General features: G+C 52.3%; 2 protein-coding genes across 3 annotated transcripts; one reads left to right on the top strand and one right to left on the bottom strand.

The window, feature by feature from the left end:
* The first annotated feature begins 717 nt into the window (after positions 1-717).
* Positions 718-8,940, top strand: Cdc42ep1 (CDC42 effector protein 1). 2 transcript variants are annotated; one of them, XM_034517252.2, is made up of 4 exons: positions 718-892; positions 4,165-4,285; positions 5,121-5,837; positions 7,146-8,940. In XM_034517252.2, the coding sequence occupies exons 3-4, from the start codon at positions 5,375-5,377 to the stop codon at positions 7,952-7,954; spliced, it is 1,272 nt and encodes a 423-aa protein (XP_034373143.1). In that variant the 5' UTR covers positions 718-892; positions 4,165-4,285; positions 5,121-5,374; the 3' UTR covers positions 7,955-8,940. The 2 variants fall into 2 exon arrangements, with proteins under 2 accessions (XP_034373143.1, XP_034373145.1); XM_034517254.2 differs by lacking the exon at positions 4,165-4,285 and having other exon boundaries at positions 719-892.
* On the bottom strand, positions 8,904-16,701 carry Lgals2 (galectin 2). Its single transcript, XM_076911602.1, has 4 exons — positions 16,566-16,701; positions 10,360-10,442; positions 9,281-9,440; positions 8,904-9,203 (listed from the first exon to the last, which is right to left on the bottom strand). Exons 1-4 carry the CDS (start codon positions 16,569-16,571, stop codon positions 9,060-9,062), a joined length of 393 nt encoding a protein of 130 aa, XP_076767717.1. The 5' UTR covers positions 16,572-16,701; the 3' UTR covers positions 8,904-9,059.
* Between the last annotated feature and the right edge of the window lie 1,892 nt (positions 16,702-18,593).

The raw sequence follows: 18,593 nt of genomic DNA on the forward strand, positions 1-18,593 counted from the left end.
TTTCTAAGGTGTGACCTCACTTACCTGTTCAGCAACTCTCCCTAGTTGTTAGAGCTGGGAACAGGAGATAATGTAATATCAGATGTCTGGTTTGATAACTCCACTTTAGTAGGAGTGTGTGTGTGTGTGTGTGTGTGTTCTGGGAACAGAACTTCCATTCTCTGGAAGAGCTTGAAGCACTCTGAACTGCCCAGCCATCTCTCTGGACCCGTGGGGAAACTGAGACACTTGAAAGGAAAGGAGGAACAAGGGCCATCCCAGCTTTAGGGTCCATGAGATTATCACAGGTTACACCACACCCCTCTACATGAAGGTCAGCAGCAATGGCCTTTTCCCCAGAGCAGCTAAATGTTCTGCTGGCACCCCACGGGGCTTGTATTGGGTTGCCAGGAATGGGGACTGGAGAAAATGGGAAAGAGTGAATGCCCCACACTTAAAAAAAAAAAAAATCCGATGAGTCTTCTGGCCAGTTCCTCCCGCTCCAGCAGAGAAAGGCTGGAGGCCCAGGACAGAGCTGTCAATCCTGGACTCCCCGAGGTCATTTAAGGAGCAGTGGGCAGCAAAGAGTCCCAGTGGCCTCCTCTGGGCAGTCCGGGCTCAGGACAGAGCGAACATTCCCGAGGTCGCCCCGCCTAGGGGCGGTGGGCAGGGGCCTGGCCTGGCTTGGCATCCCCGCCGCGCCACTGCAGCCCTCGCGGCGTGGCCAGTCCGGGAGGGGGCGCGGCCGCCGCGGGCGGAGCAGGGGCGGAGGGAGCCCGCAGCCCGCCCCCGCCCGGGGATCTGGCGGCCGAGCCCGCGGCCAGGGCGGCGCAGACCGGCCCAGCGACTCTCGGGCAGCGCAGGGACGCGCCGCCGCGCCCGCCTCTGGACCCCCCGGGCTCGACGACACCAGGTAATCGTGGGCGCGGGCCGAGGGAGTGCGTACTGTCCTGGGCGCGGACGGCGCGCGGGGCCAACCCGTAGAAGGCTGGGACGTTCAGACTTCGCGGGTGGTTTTGTCACGTTGCGGGAGGGCTCAGGGCACCCAAACCGGAGGGTAGCGCAGTATACCGGGACGGGAGCGGAGGAGCCCAGGGCCGTCTGCGGCATTCCTGCGCCGGCAGCGGAAGGGAAGGGACCCCAGGGCCTCTCGGCGACGCCAGCGCGGGAGCGGGAAGCTGGGGGGTGGAGGGGACGGACGATGGGGACAGGGCACCCTGCCCCCTCCCCAGCTGCATTCCAGGCTGGAGCAGCGGATGAGGTCATCCCGTCCGGTTCGCTTCTGGCCACGGCAGCGGCTGCCCTCTGCCCGCGCCGGACGGGAGCGAGAAACTCTCCCGAAGTCTCCCTTATGAGGTCCCCAGAAGGGAATGTTTCCTGGTTAAAGTCTTTCCTGGACTTCCTATTCCAATTGATTCTGCCCTTGTCCCAACTATGCAAGGCTGGCCCAAGTTTGAAGGCCGTTTTTCTAGACTGGGAAACTGAGGCTGAGAAAGCACGGTGGAGTGGGGGGGCTGCTTAACTTTAGCTTGAGGTGCTGGGACAAGAAGACGCCTTAGTCGGTAGTGTCACACAAGTTAATACCACCACCACTTGGGAAACTGAGGCAGGACGATCACAATTTCGAGGTCAGTCTGGTGTGTGTGTATAGCAAGCCCTTGTCAACAACAATCCCCTACATTTCTCCTCCCACTTTCCGAGTCGCTCTCTCCTATCCTACCGGCAGTGAAGTTCAGAGAAGCCTGATCCTGGACAGGGACTCTGGGCAGCTCGCCTTAGTTCCCTCCCTGTCTTCCACCCCAAAGTGCTGGACTTTGAGGGGATGCCCATGGAGGACTTCTGATCCCAAATATCACAAATTGGGGGAAATATGAAGCAACAGAACTCCACAATTCAGTGTTGATATATCTAAGAGCCAGAGTCCCCGCACCTCCCCACCTGTGCCCCCAGCAGACTGCCCGGGATGTGGGGCTCTGCACACCTGCCCCAGGGTGTGTCTGGGTACTCCAAGGAGCAGTGCCTCTGCTCACCCGCCTCTTCCCCACCATCGGAGGTGAGGGGCTTCTCTTACCCCACTTCCTTGCCTCCACATCCACCCCGTTGGCCTCTGAGTGAGGGAGCCAGCCAAAGCCCCAAAACTTGTCCCTGTGGTCATTACTACTGAGGGAGCCCTGGCCATGTGCCCAGACCATTGCACAGTAAACGTAAGAGCTCTGTGGGATACTGAAGCCTCACCGTGGCCACTTATGCCCTGGTCACGGATGCCGAAGTGCAGAGCCTGGATCCCATCCCTCCCATGCTAGCTTCCCCTTGGCTACCTTCGCTCAGACGGCAAGGCAGTTCTGCTGGTGTTGGTAGACTGTAAACAAGCTCCAGGGGTCACGCTGGTTTTGTTCTGTGATCTGGATCCTTCCCTCCCTCCTCCCCCCCCCCCCCCCCCCCCGTGTAAAATGGGAGCCATGAACATTTACAGGGGCTATTTCCTGGGCCTTTGAGAAGAAAGGTCCCAGTACCTCGACATCCAGGTCAGGTGGGGTGACCTAAGGGCTAGCAATAGTTAGCACCACGGAGTGGATGGGATGGCTGGAATGAAAGATGCCCCTTACGCATGCAATGTTAGACTTGAACCCAGGCCTTCCCTGCTCCAGTACGGGAGAACTGAGTTTCCCCATCTCCTGCCCCCTCCTCCCTTCTCTGGCAGAGGGTCTTCCTGCTTTCTCCATAGGAAGATAAAAACCGTAGCTGAAATTAAGCCAGGACGCTCTGCCTAAGTAGATGGGTGTGGAGGATGCTAGCTAGAGGTCCCCAGAGGCATGTGGGAGGTGGCTTCATCACGGGGTTGGTCAGGGGGTGAGATGGGGACAGGACCCCTCTCCCTGGAAGAAACTCGGAGGATTTGGGTGGGGGAGGGCACACGTTCACATGATGAGCACAGTTGACCCTTCCACGTGCCATTTTTGCAACTCCACAGCTCCCTTCCTTTCCTCCAAAGACTAGTTTTCATAGGGCTGGGAAACCTGGCCAGCGTTTACCTGCCACGGGACCTTGGATGAGTCTGTTCCTCAGCCGCCTCAGCCTTTGTAGCCTAAGCCAGCCTTCCAACCTCAAGGGGGTGTTGGAGACTCATCTGATGACATCATGTCATTGGTCGGCCAACAGCAAAGCAGAGTGCTTTATAACTTCAGCAAACATTCCACGAGGACCTCTCGGTGCTGGGGGTGCCAGGGAAAGGGATGATTCAGAAGTCTCCCCCCCTCCGCCCCCAGGGAGGGGGAGGAGCTAGGGTTGGAGGAGGATCCGGTGGTAGGACGGAAGGGAATGCATTCCCAAAACAAAGCGAGCTTTGTCCAGTTCTCCTCTTTGTTTTATCTTGTTAGTTAACCTATTTTGAATTTCAAATAACATTATAGAAGGGCCGCACTGAGAATTTTTATACTCGGAGGCAGCAGCTAGGGCTGAGAAAATTGAAGGAAAAAAAAAAAAAAACAACTAAACCAAACCAAAGTTGAAACTCAGGTCTAGATCTTTATCAGCTGAGCAGGTGTGTGGAGGTGACTTGCCCAAGGTCACCGGGTGAGGACTCTGAGTCCCCAGCCTACTCTATCCCCTCAGAAGGTGCCAGGGGGTGGTCCTTTGGCTGAAGGTTATCTCAGTGAGTGATTAGGCTGGCCACGTGCTCTCTCGTTGTGAGGGAGAGAGGCAGGAAAATCCAGGCACCGCCTCACCCTCAGCGCTCAGGGAAACAAGACCGGGCCCCAAAAGCCGGTAAAGGCTTAAGTGAGTCAGAGGCTCCGAGTTCAAGTTGGGACTAGCTTTTGGATGGGATCTAGAGCAAGTGTGGCCCTCACTGGGTCACAGAAAATCAGAGTTCAGTCTATAGGATCCCAAATGCTCTCCAACCCCATAGGGAAGGAGAAAAGAGGACACAGAGGGACCAGCTGAGAAGGTAGGACAGGAGAGGAACCCTGAGGGACCCGAAAGGACATTGGTAGGTACGGAGTAGCCTTTGGCACCCACAGGACTTCCCCCACCCCCAAAACTTGTTCCCCAACAACAAGGCTCCTATGTCAACCTGACAAACAGATAAAGCCCTTTCCTGCGGGCCTTCTCAGAGCCTTGAGTCAGCTCAAGCATGCAGGAGCCAGCTGGAAAAAGCCACTTGTGACCACAGGATCTCTTTTCCAGGAAGCACCTTGAAGGCAGAGGCTTCTGAGGAACGTCAGTACTGGCTGGCTGCAGGGCAGGCTGTGTACACAGCCGTTCCCAAGACCTTGGCAGGACGCCTCCTTTCTCCTGACCTCCCCAGGTAGAATAAATTTGAACCCACAGAAACTTGCCAGCAAGAAGCAATGTTGCCTGGGGCCCAGGGTCGCTGGGATGGGGAGCCCAGTTGCCCTGTTCCTCAGTGAGAAGCCATAGGCACTAAGTTACTAGAATTTCTCATTTTTGCTCTGGTGCCTGCCTCCTTCGGGTCTAGGGTCCGAGTCATCTGACTTGTACAGGAGAGCCGTTGGCACCTCAGGCATTTCTCTGCTTCGATGATGCCCACTTCCATGATGATGTGAACTCAAAACAGAATGGAGTCTTAGTGCCTCATCTTCTCAGTGGTCCTCAGAGGTGGCCATCTGCTCTGCCTGTTCTCAAACCCTGGTGTGTGCTTGTATGGGTGTGCAGGTGTCCAGGTGCTCACATACAGAAGCCAGTGGAGGACATTGGATGCCCTGTTCTGTCACTCACGCTCAGTCCCTGGAGACTGAGTCGCTGACTGAACCTGAAACTTGTGGTTTTGTTTGGTTGGTTTTTTTTAAAGCTGCACTACCTATAAAATCCTCCTGTCTCGGTCCCTCTCCCCCCAAACACTGGAATTACAGGCACATGCAACTATGCCCAACTTTTATGTGGGCATTAGGGAGCAAAACTCAGGTCCTCGGGCTTGCTCAGTGAGCATTCCCTCACTCAGTCACACCCTGCCCCCCCCCCCAGGTCTTTCTTGAACTTCCTACTCAAGCACCTCCTTTGTGTGTTCTAATCAGGATCTGTGGGTCTTTGGGCAGCCTCGTTTGTTCTCTCAGTGGCTACTGTTTGGACTCGGATTTCCTCTTCTGCTGACATGCCACAATACTGTCTTTCTGCCCTTCCAGGTCTCCACGCTCTTTTAAGGCCCTTCTCCTTCCGCCTTTGATCAGCCTCACCAGGACTAGCAGCGGGGCCTCTGGGAGAGAGAACCCAAAGACTCCCTCAGTCTCAGCACTGGGGACAGCACCTTAGTAGTCAAGGGTTGCCTTCTGCTTCATCTCCATCGAGGGGAAGGGGCTGAGAAGGATCCCCAAGCTCAGCCTGCCATCTTCCCTGGCCCCAAGGTGGCATGGACTAGCAGTTGTAAGCAACCAAGCTGATGCCCGGCCCCCAGGGGGGCACAGGAGCCCCCACCATGAGCCTGGGCAAGCTGTCCCCTGTGGGATGGGTGTCCAGTTCCCATGGAAAGAGACGCCTGACAGCAGACATGATCAGCCCCCCACTTGGGGACTTCCGCCACACCATGCACGTGGGCCGTGGTGGGGACGTCTTCGGCGACACCTCCTTCCTCAGCAACCATGGAGGCCGCTCTGCAAACACCCACCGCTCACCCCGAAGTTTCCTGGCCAGGAAGCTCCAGCAGGTGCGCCGAGTCGGGGTGCCACCTCGAAGGATGGCTTCCCCGGCTGCACCGTCACCTGCTCCGCCTCCCATCTCACCCATCATCAAGAATGCCATCTCCCTGCCTCAGCTCAACCAGGCCACCTATGACAGCCTGGTGGTGGGCAAGCTCAGCTTTGACAGCACTCCGGCTAGCTCCACGGATGGCCACTCAGGTTATGGTGAGGAGCTGGGTTCACGGTCTCTTTTCTATTGTTGAGATTCAAGCCCAGAGAGATTTTGCCAAGCCTCCATATCAGCCTTTCTCCACAGCTGTTTAATCTCCCAGTGGAAGTTTGGCCCCCAGTCTAGGCTGAGGATGAGGGGGTGGGCTTATGGAGGTGGGGTGTCAGCCTGCTTAGGCCTTATAACACAGATGCTGAGGTAGAAATGGGGTTCACATCTGACAGTCCTCTCTCTCTCTTTCTCTCTCTCTCTGACTCTCACAAGCCTTTTTCCCCATCTCTGGGCTCTGTGGCCAGACCTTCCCTTCCTGGCTCCTAACCAGTAAGCCACCCCCAGTGTCAGAGGGTATCATGGTGAGGCTCTGAACCCACTCTGGTTCCTAGTCGTTGTCCTTCCGACTGCCGTAAGCACGTGGACCCCCGAGCTCTGATCCTCACCTATAAGGGTCCCTTAGTCTCGTTGCTAAGATTCAGTGAAGTCATGAGGCCAGTCTGCTACATAGTGAGTTCCAGAACAGCCTGGCCTACTACATTCTGAGACCCTGTCTCAAAATGCAGAACAAAACCCAGATAGAGTGAAGTCACACGTGCCCCTGGCAGCTTTGCAGCAGGTGCTAGGGGCAGAAGCTGTTATTTGAACAAAGGCTGCTGTAACTTGGCAAGTTGACCCAGGTGTGAATGCCACCTGGGCCTTGGCAGAACAACTCACCAGGGGACCATGGGTAACTCCTGCCCTCTGGTGGTCATGTACTGCATTGCAGTCTTACTGCCACTCTAGGTACAAGGTACTCCATCACCTGTGTCTGGCCCGGGAGTCCTGGAAGTTTCAGTTGGGCTGCTAAATATTTGGAAGACTTGTGTCTGTCCTTCGAGCCTGTGATTTCTTTGTTCTGGCCCTGGCTTCTGGTTCTTTCCTGTATCCACATATCAACTCAGGTGCCATGAGTTTACTGTAGCCATCGGATAGCATCTGAACCAGGAGCCATGGCCAGGTCCACACCAGGGACTGGATGTCAAGATTCAGGCTGCATGCATAGTTCCACCCTGACAGACTAGCTTTGGACGATGTGTCTCATGCCAAACTGAATGTCCATTTTTATTTGCTCTTTTGAAAGCGAGGTTAGGGTTAGTTTCACAGAGCAGTAGAAGGCTATGGGGTCCTTACATTAGAAAAGCAGGCAAAATGGAAGCCATCAGGGGATACAGCTGACCAGGGCCACACCGTAGGTCAGGGTTGTCCTGACTCTCTCCAAGAACAGGCTAGGGACTCCACCAACCCTGACCTTCTTCTCATTTCTCTGCTAGGTCTGGAGTCTGGGTTCTGCACCATCTCACGCCTGCCACGCGTAGAAAAGCATAGCAATCGTGACCGTGACCCGGACCATTCTCAAGACCGAGAGCAAAGTTCTTTCCCCTCCGAGCCTAACCCTAACCCTGAGCTTCGACGATCTGACTCTCTCTTGTCCTTTCGTCTTGACCTTGACCTTGGGCCTTCACTCCTCAGTGAGCTACTAGGGGTCATAAGCCTTTCAGAAGCCCCAGCAGCTGAGACCCCAGCCCCTGCCGCCAAACCCCCTGCCCCTGCACCAAACCCTACTCCTACTGCAAAACCACCAGCCCATGCAATAACCACTCTAGACGCTGTGACAACTCTTCCAGCCCCTACTGTGACAACCCTTCCAGCCCCTACTGTGACAACCCTTTCAGCCCCTGCTGTGACAACCCTTCCAGCCCCTGCTGTGACAACCCTTCCAGCCACTACAGCAAGCTCCCCATCCCGTGGACATTTCCCCAATGGGGTATCTACTGTGTTGGGCCCTGTGGCTGAGGTAAAGCCCAGTCCTGTAGGAGAGGGTTCCCAGGTACCCTCCAACATGGCCTTTGACAGGTGTGGAGCCAGCTGGGGGGCCAGCCGGGCCAGCCGCCACTACACTGAGATGGATGCTCGGCGGGAGCTGGCAGGGGTGTTACCCCAAGTCCATGGCTCCTGGGAAAGTCTGAATGAAGAGTGGAATGCCCCTCCCGCCAGTGGCAGGGCTCCTGTGCCCAGCACGGTGCAGGCCAGTGCCTTTGAGTTTGCTGATGCTGAGGAAGATGATGAGGTCAAGGTGTGAGGGGCAGGCCATGGCTCCAGGTCATGGCTCCCTGCCAACTCCGGGCTCACGGAACAGAGGGCCTGAGTTCATTTGCCTAACAACTACACCTAGAGACATGGTCAGCTGCCCAACGGGAGTTGCCCCAAATCCTTCTTGGTCTATGCAAGGCAGGCATGGGTAAGGGGAGGGTCCCTGATGACCTGACCCAGCTCTCTCTACTGCCCCTAGGCCCACTAGCCCTTCAGTTCTAACCTATGCTACCCTCTGTGGCCTGACAGTATGGCCTTTGTGCCCCAGGATGCTTCCCCGGTGGGATGGGGGTGGGGCAAGGACCACACAGGGCCATTGTCTGTGAGTGGGACTGCCTGCCCCTGCTCATTGAGAGCCACTGCAGAAGGACGCCACTAAGTTCTCAGTAGCTCTGGTCCAGGCTCCTCAGTTCCTACAGAAAAGTCAGGTGTGACTTCCCAGTAGATTCTGTCTTCTGTGTACCCTAGACCTGCCTCCCAAGCCTGATTGTAAAAGCTTTTCTGTTAAGATCTGTCTGCCCAAGGAGGCAGGCCCTGGCCTCTGCTGAGGTGTGCTTTCTCCTTCTGGAAGTTTGGAAAGTTGAGGACCCCCCCTTCTAGCGCCCCACCCCCAGCTAGGAAAGGGGGGCCAGAAGAGGTAATAAGTAACCAGCCTGGAATGTTCAACGATAAGAAGCCCAGGTGGGACCCTTATCTGCAGTTTCTGGAACACCCTGGCCCCAGGTGCCAGGAACCATTATCTGCCCCATAATCCCGTGGGGCAGCTTGGCAGGTGCTCAGATCAACAGGAGGGACACAGGTTCCCATACACAGGGTGGCACGGGGGCACCTCCCATCCTCTCTTCTCAGCAGTGCTATACCCTGTGCCTCGGTTTCCTCCCCTTTACCAAAGACGGGGGAGCATTAACATGCATGGAAAGTGCTAACAGTTCTCGCTGTGGAATAATAAATGTGGATTCTTTTATTTGACCTTGACCTCGGGGAAGGTGTCAGAAGGGTAGGAGCTGAGAGTGAACCTCGGGGAAGCACAGAACCGAAGGCTGTGGTTCTGCTGGCTGAAGCTGGTTTGGGGCTAAGGTCTTCTGAGGAGACGCTCACTCCAGCTTGAAGGAGGAGATCTGAAGCCCCTCCATGCTTAAGTAGTGCAGGTGGTTGTGGCCCAGCCTGTTGGGGAAGGTCAGCACGTGTCCGTCGGGCATCGTCACCTTGAAGTCTTTGTCTTGGAAGGCAATGGAGAACTGCAGTGGGAAGAAGCATGTCAGGAGCCTGGGAAGGGTCCTGACAGGTACCTGGTGGGGCTCCCCTTTGACCTCACCTTGACCTCTGACCCGGGACTGAAGCACATGTGATTTTCTCGTTGCTCTTGTCCCCAGCTGTCACCATCACGGGTGTTACAGACAATGGTGGATTCATTGAATCGAGGGTTAAAATGCAGGTTCAGCGTTTCTTCCCGCTGGCCCAGGTTAATGGTGAAGCTGTATGAAGTGACAGGGAGAAGGGCTTAGGACAGGGGGCTTTGGTTGACCCCAAGCTAGAAGAGTCAGGGAAGATGTCGTAATTGAGATCTGTGTCAGGCTTTGCATTGTGGTGACATGCTGTTTGGAATAGGCTCCGAGGCTGTTGACAAAGTAACTGGTCTTGACAACTAAAGGAGTTAGAGTTGTCTGTCCTGGGGGAGACAGTTGAAGGACTGTCACCAGAGGGGAATGGGCAGGGGTAGATGGCTCAACAGGATCACTAGAGGAGCCTGGGTTGGACATTCAGAACCTTTGAAAAAGTAGGACATTCTGGGTGTGGGATTCCATCATGGGTGCGGGTTCTCAGACCAACGATATCTGCAAATGAGGAACCTGGATAGGAAAGGACGGTTTCTCTTAGCTCTTAGTCTGTGTGCCTTCCTGCCTCCTTCCTAACTAACAATGGCTAGAGGTTTGTCTCAAGGGATGCTGCTGTACACTTATCAGTCTGGTACTGAACAGCAGGGATGGGGTAGGGGTGTGGCTCAGTGCTCAGAGAGAGGAAACAAGTGAGTCCTTTGCTGCCCCCTAGTGGCTGCCTCTGGTTATTGTCACAGGACCCGGTTAAGGGGGCGGTTGTGTGGAAGGATGTATAACAACTTGAGTTCAGGCTCCAGACCTGCCAGGCCAGGCAGGGCACCATCCCTCTCTGTCTGCCCCTTTGGTGGTAATTGAGACAAGGAACAGAGAGCACAGTTTCTGTTCTGACGTTCTGAAGGTTCCTAACCCAAAGCTTAGGTGCTAAGGCTACCCCTAACAGGAGCCTCTCAGAGTTGTCAAGGAGCAGACAAAAAAAAGACAAAAAAAAAAAAAAAGAGTCTCTCCTTCCTGAGTCTTTGAGGGTCCCAGTCCTCAGCCATCCCCACACCTTACTCACTGGTTAACATCGCTGTGGATCTTGCCTTTAATCTTCAGGGACATCCCTGATTTCATGTTCAGGTTTGTGACCTCAAATTTCTCCTGGAGCAACAGAACACTTTTGTTAGACCCACAAGGAACCATGAGAGGGACCCATTGGCTGGCTACCACCTCGTCATCCTGCCCACTCTGCCCTCACGGAGACCACAGCATTCTGACTCAGGTTTCCCAGAGCCCTCTCACCCTCTGCTGGCTCTCCTCCACCCCACAACCCAAGAAGAGACTGGCTAGGACCGGAGGTTCACAGAATGAACAGCCAGACCTTTGCTGATGTGATGTTGGAGTTTCCCGTTCAAGTAACGAGCACTGCCCTCAGCTGACCCAAACCCTCAGTATGATGCAAAAATGAGCATGTCAGGCTGGGTGTGGTGGCGGACGCCTTTAATCCCAGCACTTGAGAGTCAGGGGAGCCGGGCAGTGGTGGCGGACGCCTTTAATCCCAGCACTTGGGAGGCAGAGGCAGGCGGATTTCTGAGTTCGAGGCCAGCCTGGTCTACAGAGTGAGTTCCAGGACAGCCAGGGCTACACAGAGAAAAAAAAAACAAAAAAGAGAGAGAGAGAGAGAGAGAGAGAGAGAGAGAGAGAGAGAGAGAGAGAGGCAGGTAAATTTCTGTGAGCTTGAGGTCAGCCTAATCTACTTTAAGCAAGACCCAGGCTAGCCAGAGCTACATAGTGAAACCCTGTCTCAACAAACAAGCCAACAACAGGCAATGCAATGCAATGCAAGTGTGGGGAGGTAGAGTCAGGGGGATCCCTGGGACCCCCCAGCCAGGCAGTCTAGCCTAATTGGCTATTTTTAAGTTCCAGACTGCTGAGAGACCTCGTCTCAAAGGAAGTGAAGAGCATTCCTGGGGGTAACAGCTAAGGTTGTGTGTGCGCACCCCCACACTCCCCACACACAACCGTTCACATAGACTAAAAAGGGAAGAATAATCAGAATACATTATCTGCAAGCCTACAATTGTCAAATAACAAAATTAGTTAACAAATCAGGGCTGGGATGTAGCTAAGAGGTAGAGCATTTGCCTAACGTGTGTAAGTTCCAGCTTTCCAAACCCAGCCCTTAAGAAAAAGAGACAAAAGCATTTGAGAGTGTCCATTGTGTGGCAGATGGTGAGAGAGACCCCCCTCCCTGAGACCAATAGCAGCCATCTTCAAGCAGGTTCAGTATCCAGTCTGGGAGGCCCAAGATCAGGCAGGGCCTGGCCCACATGGTAAAAATGAGGGTAGCCACCCATGCCTGTTTTATCTAGCTGGTCCTCTGCTCCTGCTTCCAAAAAGGGCATCAGCAGCTCCCTGGTTGGTTTCTTGACAGCCAACTCCTCCTCCTCCATCCTTGATGGTTAAAAGGGAAAGGCTGAGTTTTCAAGCTACCACTTTGAAATGTCCATCTTCCACGCTCGTGACCAGAGAGTGTCAGCTGAGCTGAGTGAGTCTTACAGGCAGCATTTCTATAATATGGGTTTCTGCTTATTGACATGGTTTCTCTGTCTGGATTCTTATTAATTTTTTTTTATGTATATGAATGTTTTGCCTGCATGGATGTCTGTGTACCATAGGCATGCCTGGTGACTGCAGAGTCCAGAGAGGACATTGGATGTCCCTGGAACTGGAGTTACAGATGGTTGTGAGCTACCATGAGAATCAAACCTGGGACCTCTGGAAGAGCATGCAGTGCTCTTAACTGCTAAGCCACCTCAGCAGCCCCTTGACTTGTTCTGTTGACAAGCATCACCAAAGATTCTTGAGTCACCTCCCCTGTCAGGGAGGACAGGGGAGGGGGCAAACTGGGTGTGAGGTCAAGAGCACAGCTGTGGGAAGGTTGTCTGTCCTTTCTCACTACAAAGAAGGATGGAGGATGACTGATTCACCTGCAAGGGAAGTTTTATACCTAGCCCAAATACTCTCTCTTACTATATGTAGCCAAGGTTAGCTTTGAACTGATGACCTTCTGATGACTTCCTAAGTGCTTTGATTATAGGCATGAGCCATGGAACAGGATTGAGGGGGTATACTAAACAAAGGGTAGCAGTGTTGGTGAACATCCTTAATCCAGACTCATGGGATGCAGAGGCAGGGAGATCTCTGTGGTGAGAGTTTTGGTTTTTTTTTTTTTAAAAAAAACAAAAACAAAAAACAAATATTTTAAGAATATGTTTTTAGCGGCTGACTATGATTTGCCTCATGCTCTAGCAGGGGCGTGACTTTGCCAGCTGCAGACAGGTTCTGCAATTGTGTGACATGAAATGTTGGGAACTTTTTAAAAGATATATAAATGCTAAAGCCCCAGAGGTGGGGGTTGTTGTGGGTTGCTACTGGCCACAGTTTGTTAAGTAGTCATGGGCAGAGAAGAAATAACAACAAGAAGAAGTTAGATATCCTGATGGTGAAGATCAAACTTGCCCATAAGGAACCTTATGGTCCTAATCAGGAGGAAGTAGTCTAATGATAACGTCACCCGTTTCCAACCCCTGACTTTATTCAGGGATCTCTTTCTTTTCCTCTCTATTCTTTTTTCTCTCTTATCTAGTGTTACGGGGTTGAAAGGGTGGAAGAAAAGGGGTGGAGAAGGGTGGAAGAAAGAAGAACCCACAGAGTAGCTAATGATAGCTACACATCTCTGTGAGTCCGAGGACAGTCTGGTCGACAGAAAATGTTCTAGGACAGCCAAAGCTGTTACATGGAGAAAACCTGTCTAGAAAATAAATAAATAAAATAAAACAAAGGGAGGGGGGCTGGAGAAATGGCTCAGCGGTTAAAAGCACTGACTCTTCTTCCTGAGGTCCTGAGTTCAATTCCTAGCAACCACATGGTGGCTCACAACCATCTGTAATGGGATCTGATGTGTCTTCTGGTGCTTCTGAAGACAGCTACAGTGTACTCACATACATAAAATAAATAAAATCTTAAAAAAATAAAATAAAATAAAGGGAACATTCAGTCTGGGAGTGGGAGCTCTGATGGCAAAGACATTTCAGTAGCAAGCACTTTAGGGAATGGGGTGGAACAGGTCTCTATTTGGGGCATCCTGTGTGATGTGAGATGGCTCACACGTTCCCTGGCCTCTCCTCACTAGAGCCTTGAAGTTCTTCCTAGACGGCTACAACAAAAGCGTGTCGGATGGACACTCTGTTCTTGGGGCCGAGAGATCTGGAGTTGGAAAGTGAAACAGCCCCCGTAGGAACTACTCTGGATTTAGCCAGATGGGCACTCTGCTCTCTTCAGGCTCTTGGAGGCAGAACTATCCCAGGGATGTGAGTCGATCCAGAAAGGACAACTCACAGTTCCTCCCGGAGGAGCTAAGGAGCAGAGGCATGAAAAGGTGACACACATTCTCACTGTGTGAGCACACGCCAGCCCCCAGGAAACCACGACATCCACCCTACCCTGGCCTCCTGGGATGGGTGGAGTGAGTTATGAACACCTCATCTTTATGTCCCTGACTTCCTGGCTGGAACAGAAGAACTGGAGCTCTTGAGACTGAGGGTGATACAGATACGGAGGCTACTACAAAAGCTAGGGTACAAGAAAGGCCAGGGTTGGGGGCACATGTGTATAAATATGGATGCTGGGATTTCAGAGCATGTGCAGACCCAGAGCCTTGTCCGGACTCAACAAAGCCTAAGACCGGAAAGATAGAAGGCAAAGTCGGGTGGGGGATGGGCAGCTCATAGGGGGAGGGGTGGTAAGGGTGGGTTGGACCAAATCCCAGCTCTACCTCTAGCTGGTCACGTGACTTGGGGCCAGCCTTACTCCATTGGGCCTGGATTCCCCAGTGCTGCTATGAAGTGGTTATCTAGAAGGAGAAAGACAAAAGCAAAAGAGATAGCCAAAATAGAGAAGGCCAAGGGAGTGTCTGGACCACAAAGGGGCTTCCTGAGAGGCAGAGCCAAGGATATCGCTATCCCTTCCAGCAACATGACAGCCAGTCATACGGATATCCTGCACACTGTCTACACTGACTTGGGTTGGGTAGTGCCATTCACCAAACACACACACACACACACACACACACACACACACACACACACACTTATCCCACCTAACATCTGCTAATGTGGCCTGCTTGGAAATATGGTCTTGGCACAATGTGATCAATCATGTGGGTTTAGGATAGGTGGTCTTAAAGCCACTGGAACTAATTTAAAAGGAAGGGGACTGGCCCAGAGGAATGGCTCACTGGTTAAGAGCACATGCTGCTCTTGTAGATGACCCACGTTTGGTTCCCAGCTCCCCTGCAGCGGCTCATGAATATCCATAATTTCAGTTCTGGTTGGGAGGCAGAGGCAGGCGGATTTCTGAGTTTGAGGCCAGCCTGGTCTACAGAGTGAGTTCCAGGACAGCCAGGGCTACACAGAGAAACCCTGTCTAGAAAAAAAACAAAAAACCAAAACAACATAATTTCAGTTCCGGGAAATCCAGTGCCTTCGTCTGACCTCTGTGCACCAGGAATGCACATGATATAGACCGACACATAGGCGTGTACACACACACACACACACACTTGTTGGTGCAGGCAATATATATATATATATATATATGGCAAAGAACACAGAAACACACCCACAGAAGGAAGACTATACGCAGAGGATGCAGAGGGAGCAAAACCTGTATTTACAAAGCTTTCAGAGAAGGCACCTGTGGGTGCCGAGCACCCACAGGAAACTGGAGTAGATAAATAAACTGCCTCCCTAGAGCCTCCAAGGAGTGGCAGGCCCTGCCCACCCTGGATTCCAGACTTGGCCATAACCATGAGAAAAATTGCTGTGGTGGGGAGCCCCCTATTTTGAAGTGGTTTGCTCCAACAGCCCTAGGAAATGAAGGTACCATCTGACCCCCAGGGAGTGCCATGTGGTCCTATCCCATACACATCAGGGGAGACCAGTTCCCCTAGAGAGAGACACCAACTTGTCCAAAGTCACACCAGAAGCTTCAGAGAGCCAGACGGGAACGCAGGCTCTCAAGAGTGTTCAATACTCTTGCAATATGTAGATAATAGCTTCCTATTATTTCATCTTGAGCCTCAGTTTCCCTTCCTCTGTCCTTCCCTCCTTCCCTTCTTTCTTCTTTATTTTGACAGGATCTCAGTATGTAGTTGGAACTCATTATGTACACCAGGCTGGCCTCAAACTCAGAGATCCACCTGCCTCTGGCCCTTGAACACTGGGCTTTGTGTATTGCACTGTCACATCCCTTGCTGGAGATCAAACCCAGGGCTACATGCATGCTGGACGAGCACTTTACCCACTGAGCTGAATTCCATGTATTCCTTTGGAAGCCTGTTAATTTTTTTGGTGCTGGAGATCCAATCCAGGGCCTTGCACCTGCTAATGGTTGCACATGCTGGATCACTGGTCTGGACCCTTCCCCCAGCCCCTGAACTTCAACTTCTCATCTTTTTTTTTTTTTTTTTTTTTTTTTTTTTTGTATAGAATAGAGTTTATTGAGGGCATGGGGAGGGGAGCCAGGAGGGTAGTAGAGGCAGAGGGAGAGGGAAAGGGAGAGGGAGAGGGAGAGGGAGAGGGAGAGGGAGAGAGAGAGAGAGAGAGAGAGAGAGAGAGAGAGAGAGAGAGAGAGAAGCAGAGAAGCAGGCATAGAGAAGTAGAGGCCGGCCATGACCACGTGGAGAGAGAGGAAGGGGGGGAGGGGACAGAGAGGCAAGAGAGTAAGAGAGAGAGGGTAAGAGATTAAGAGTCAACTTCTCATCTTAATGAGACTCAGTAGAGGTTAGCAGTCATAAATGGTCTGACTGTTGCTGTCCTTGAAGAGAGAGAGGCAAGTCCTGGCCCTGAACCTGGCGGGGCGACAGGGACAGACAGCTTCAATGCTGAGGGGTTGAGAGATTATCCACCAGCTTTCTTTTCTTTTCTTTTTTTTTTTTTTCTTTTGGAGGCAGTGTTTCTCTACATACTGCTGGCTGTCCTGGAGTTCTCTCTGTAGACCAGGCTGTCCTTGGACTCACAGAGATCCTCCTGCCTCTGCCTCCCTAGTGCTGGGATTAAAGGTGTGTGTCACCAGCCTGGCAACCCAGCTTTCTTTTTGATTCTCCTGGAGAAGCTGAGACAAAGAGAAGGGCAGCAGTAATGGACCCCCCCAAACACCCCAACCCACACACTCAAGACAAATGAGCAGAGGGAAGTGGGTCCAGAGGACCAGCATCCTCACCGACATGGTGACAGCTCCTGGCTACAGCTCTCCCAGTTGCTCCTAGAGGCTTGTGCTCGAGGTATCCCCTCTTGGTCAGGCTTATAATCCCAGAATATTACACATTAACTACTCCAAGGCTATAAATAAGGACTTTGGACCTTTACCACCTAATATCTCCTGGCCTGCATGTGCGGGCACTCAACAAACAGGAAGATGGCTCCTTGCTCACTCTGCCTCCTGATCCCGAGCATCCTTCTGGGCCCACTTCTGGCAATTCCTACCAGCCTCTGTGGTCAGTACTCCACAAAGCCCAAGGGAGGAGGCCCTAGTGCCACCCCCACACAAACCACAAATACCCCAGTCTTGGCAGGCCATCCAGCCTCTTTGCTGAGCCCAGCTCCCACAACCACAAAAAGACAGGCTGGCTCTGTAAAAGATGTTCAAGCTTCTCATTTTCAGTGTGTCATGAGGCATTCAAAGACTTTTCCCCCCTTCTCTCATCCATGCTTTTTCTGATTATATATATCATTTGTTTCTTTCTTCTTCTTCTTCTTGTGAAACAGTCTGACCATTTTAAAAGCCCAGGTTAGCCTTGGACTCTCTATTCCTCCCACTTCTGCTCCAAGTGCTGGGAATACAGGCAGGAAACACCATATCCAGACGCACACATTTTGCTTCAAAAGTGATGCATAGTAGACTCAAAGAAACATCTAGGGCCAGTGAGATGGCTCAGTGGATAAAGGTGCTTGCTGCTAAGCCTAACCGCCAGGTTTGATTCCCGCAGCTCACATGATGGAAAGAAAGAACCAACTGTTGCAAGTTGTCGCTTCTGACCTCTACACATGTACCATGGTATACATGCACACACAAATAAGTATAATTGAAGCACTTAAAAATGGGCGGAAGAAAGATGCCAAAAGTAGACTCTTCTGTAAAGGCTGGGTGGTTCAGTGGTGTGGCGTATACTCAGGATACACACTCTGTGCCTTCCATCCCTGGTACCACGCACAAAACAGTGGGTTCTTTTGGGACATAGAACAAATGTGCAGAAGGGAACCCAAGGGATGGGGACACTGGGGGTTTGTGCTTTGCCCTTTATCCCTATGAATTTTGTGGTGATCAGGTTCTCTATACATAATTTAATACTGTCAGTAAGAAGAAATCCCACGGGCTGGAGAGATGGCTCAGTGGTTAAGAACACTGACTGTTCTACTGCTCTTCCAGAGGTCCTGAGTTCAATTCCCAGCAACCACATGGTGGCACACAACCATCTGTAATAGTATCTGACACCCTCTTCTGGTGTGTCTGACACACCAGTGTACTTATAGACATACAACAAATAAAATAAAAATAAAAAAAAAGAAGAAGAAATCCCACGCGGTTCCTCTGCTGGGAGGAACCTGTGCTGTCTGTCCTCCAAGACATGTACCAGAGACATGTCTGTACAGTTGTCTATCCCGCTTCACTTGTGAACACTGAGGCTCACAGATCTGCACTTCAGAACCAGGTGTCACTGTCTGTGAAATGTTCCAACTCTCCAAGGCTTAGTTTATGGAACCCGTGTCCTACCTCTGAGCACCTCCGCTCATCCTAATCTGCCCCATTAAAAACGCTATCCCATTGGCACCCCCAACAACCTTCCTGGAAGCAGAACTTTGCCAGCACTCCAGAATGGCAACCCGCGGAGATTTCCATCCAAGTTGGCAGCGACTGCGCTGGGCAGGGCACCGCGAGACCAGCCCTGCTGAGCCCCGTGTGGTGCCAGGAGCTGGTGGGTGGCTCACTGCCCAGTGCTCTCATCAGACACAACTTCAGTGCCAGGCCAGGAGGGGAGTGGTTGATTTCCTTATTTTACCCACAAGGAAATGAATTGCCTCTCAGCCTTTCTCCCAGGAGCCAAACGAGATAAGACATTTGAAAGTGCAATAGAAAATGGACCTGGTGCTCTTCTGATGATGGCATTAACTCCCACTCACCACAGAATCTGTGGCAATTGAACAGAAAGAGAACGGAAAGCTCATATCTCTGAAGAGAACCTTCACAGCC

The sequence above is a fragment of the Arvicanthis niloticus genome, chromosome 13 (genome assembly GCF_011762505.2).
Source record: "Arvicanthis niloticus isolate mArvNil1 chromosome 13, mArvNil1.pat.X, whole genome shotgun sequence".
Lineage (NCBI taxonomy): Eukaryota > Metazoa > Chordata > Mammalia > Rodentia > Muridae > Arvicanthis > Arvicanthis niloticus.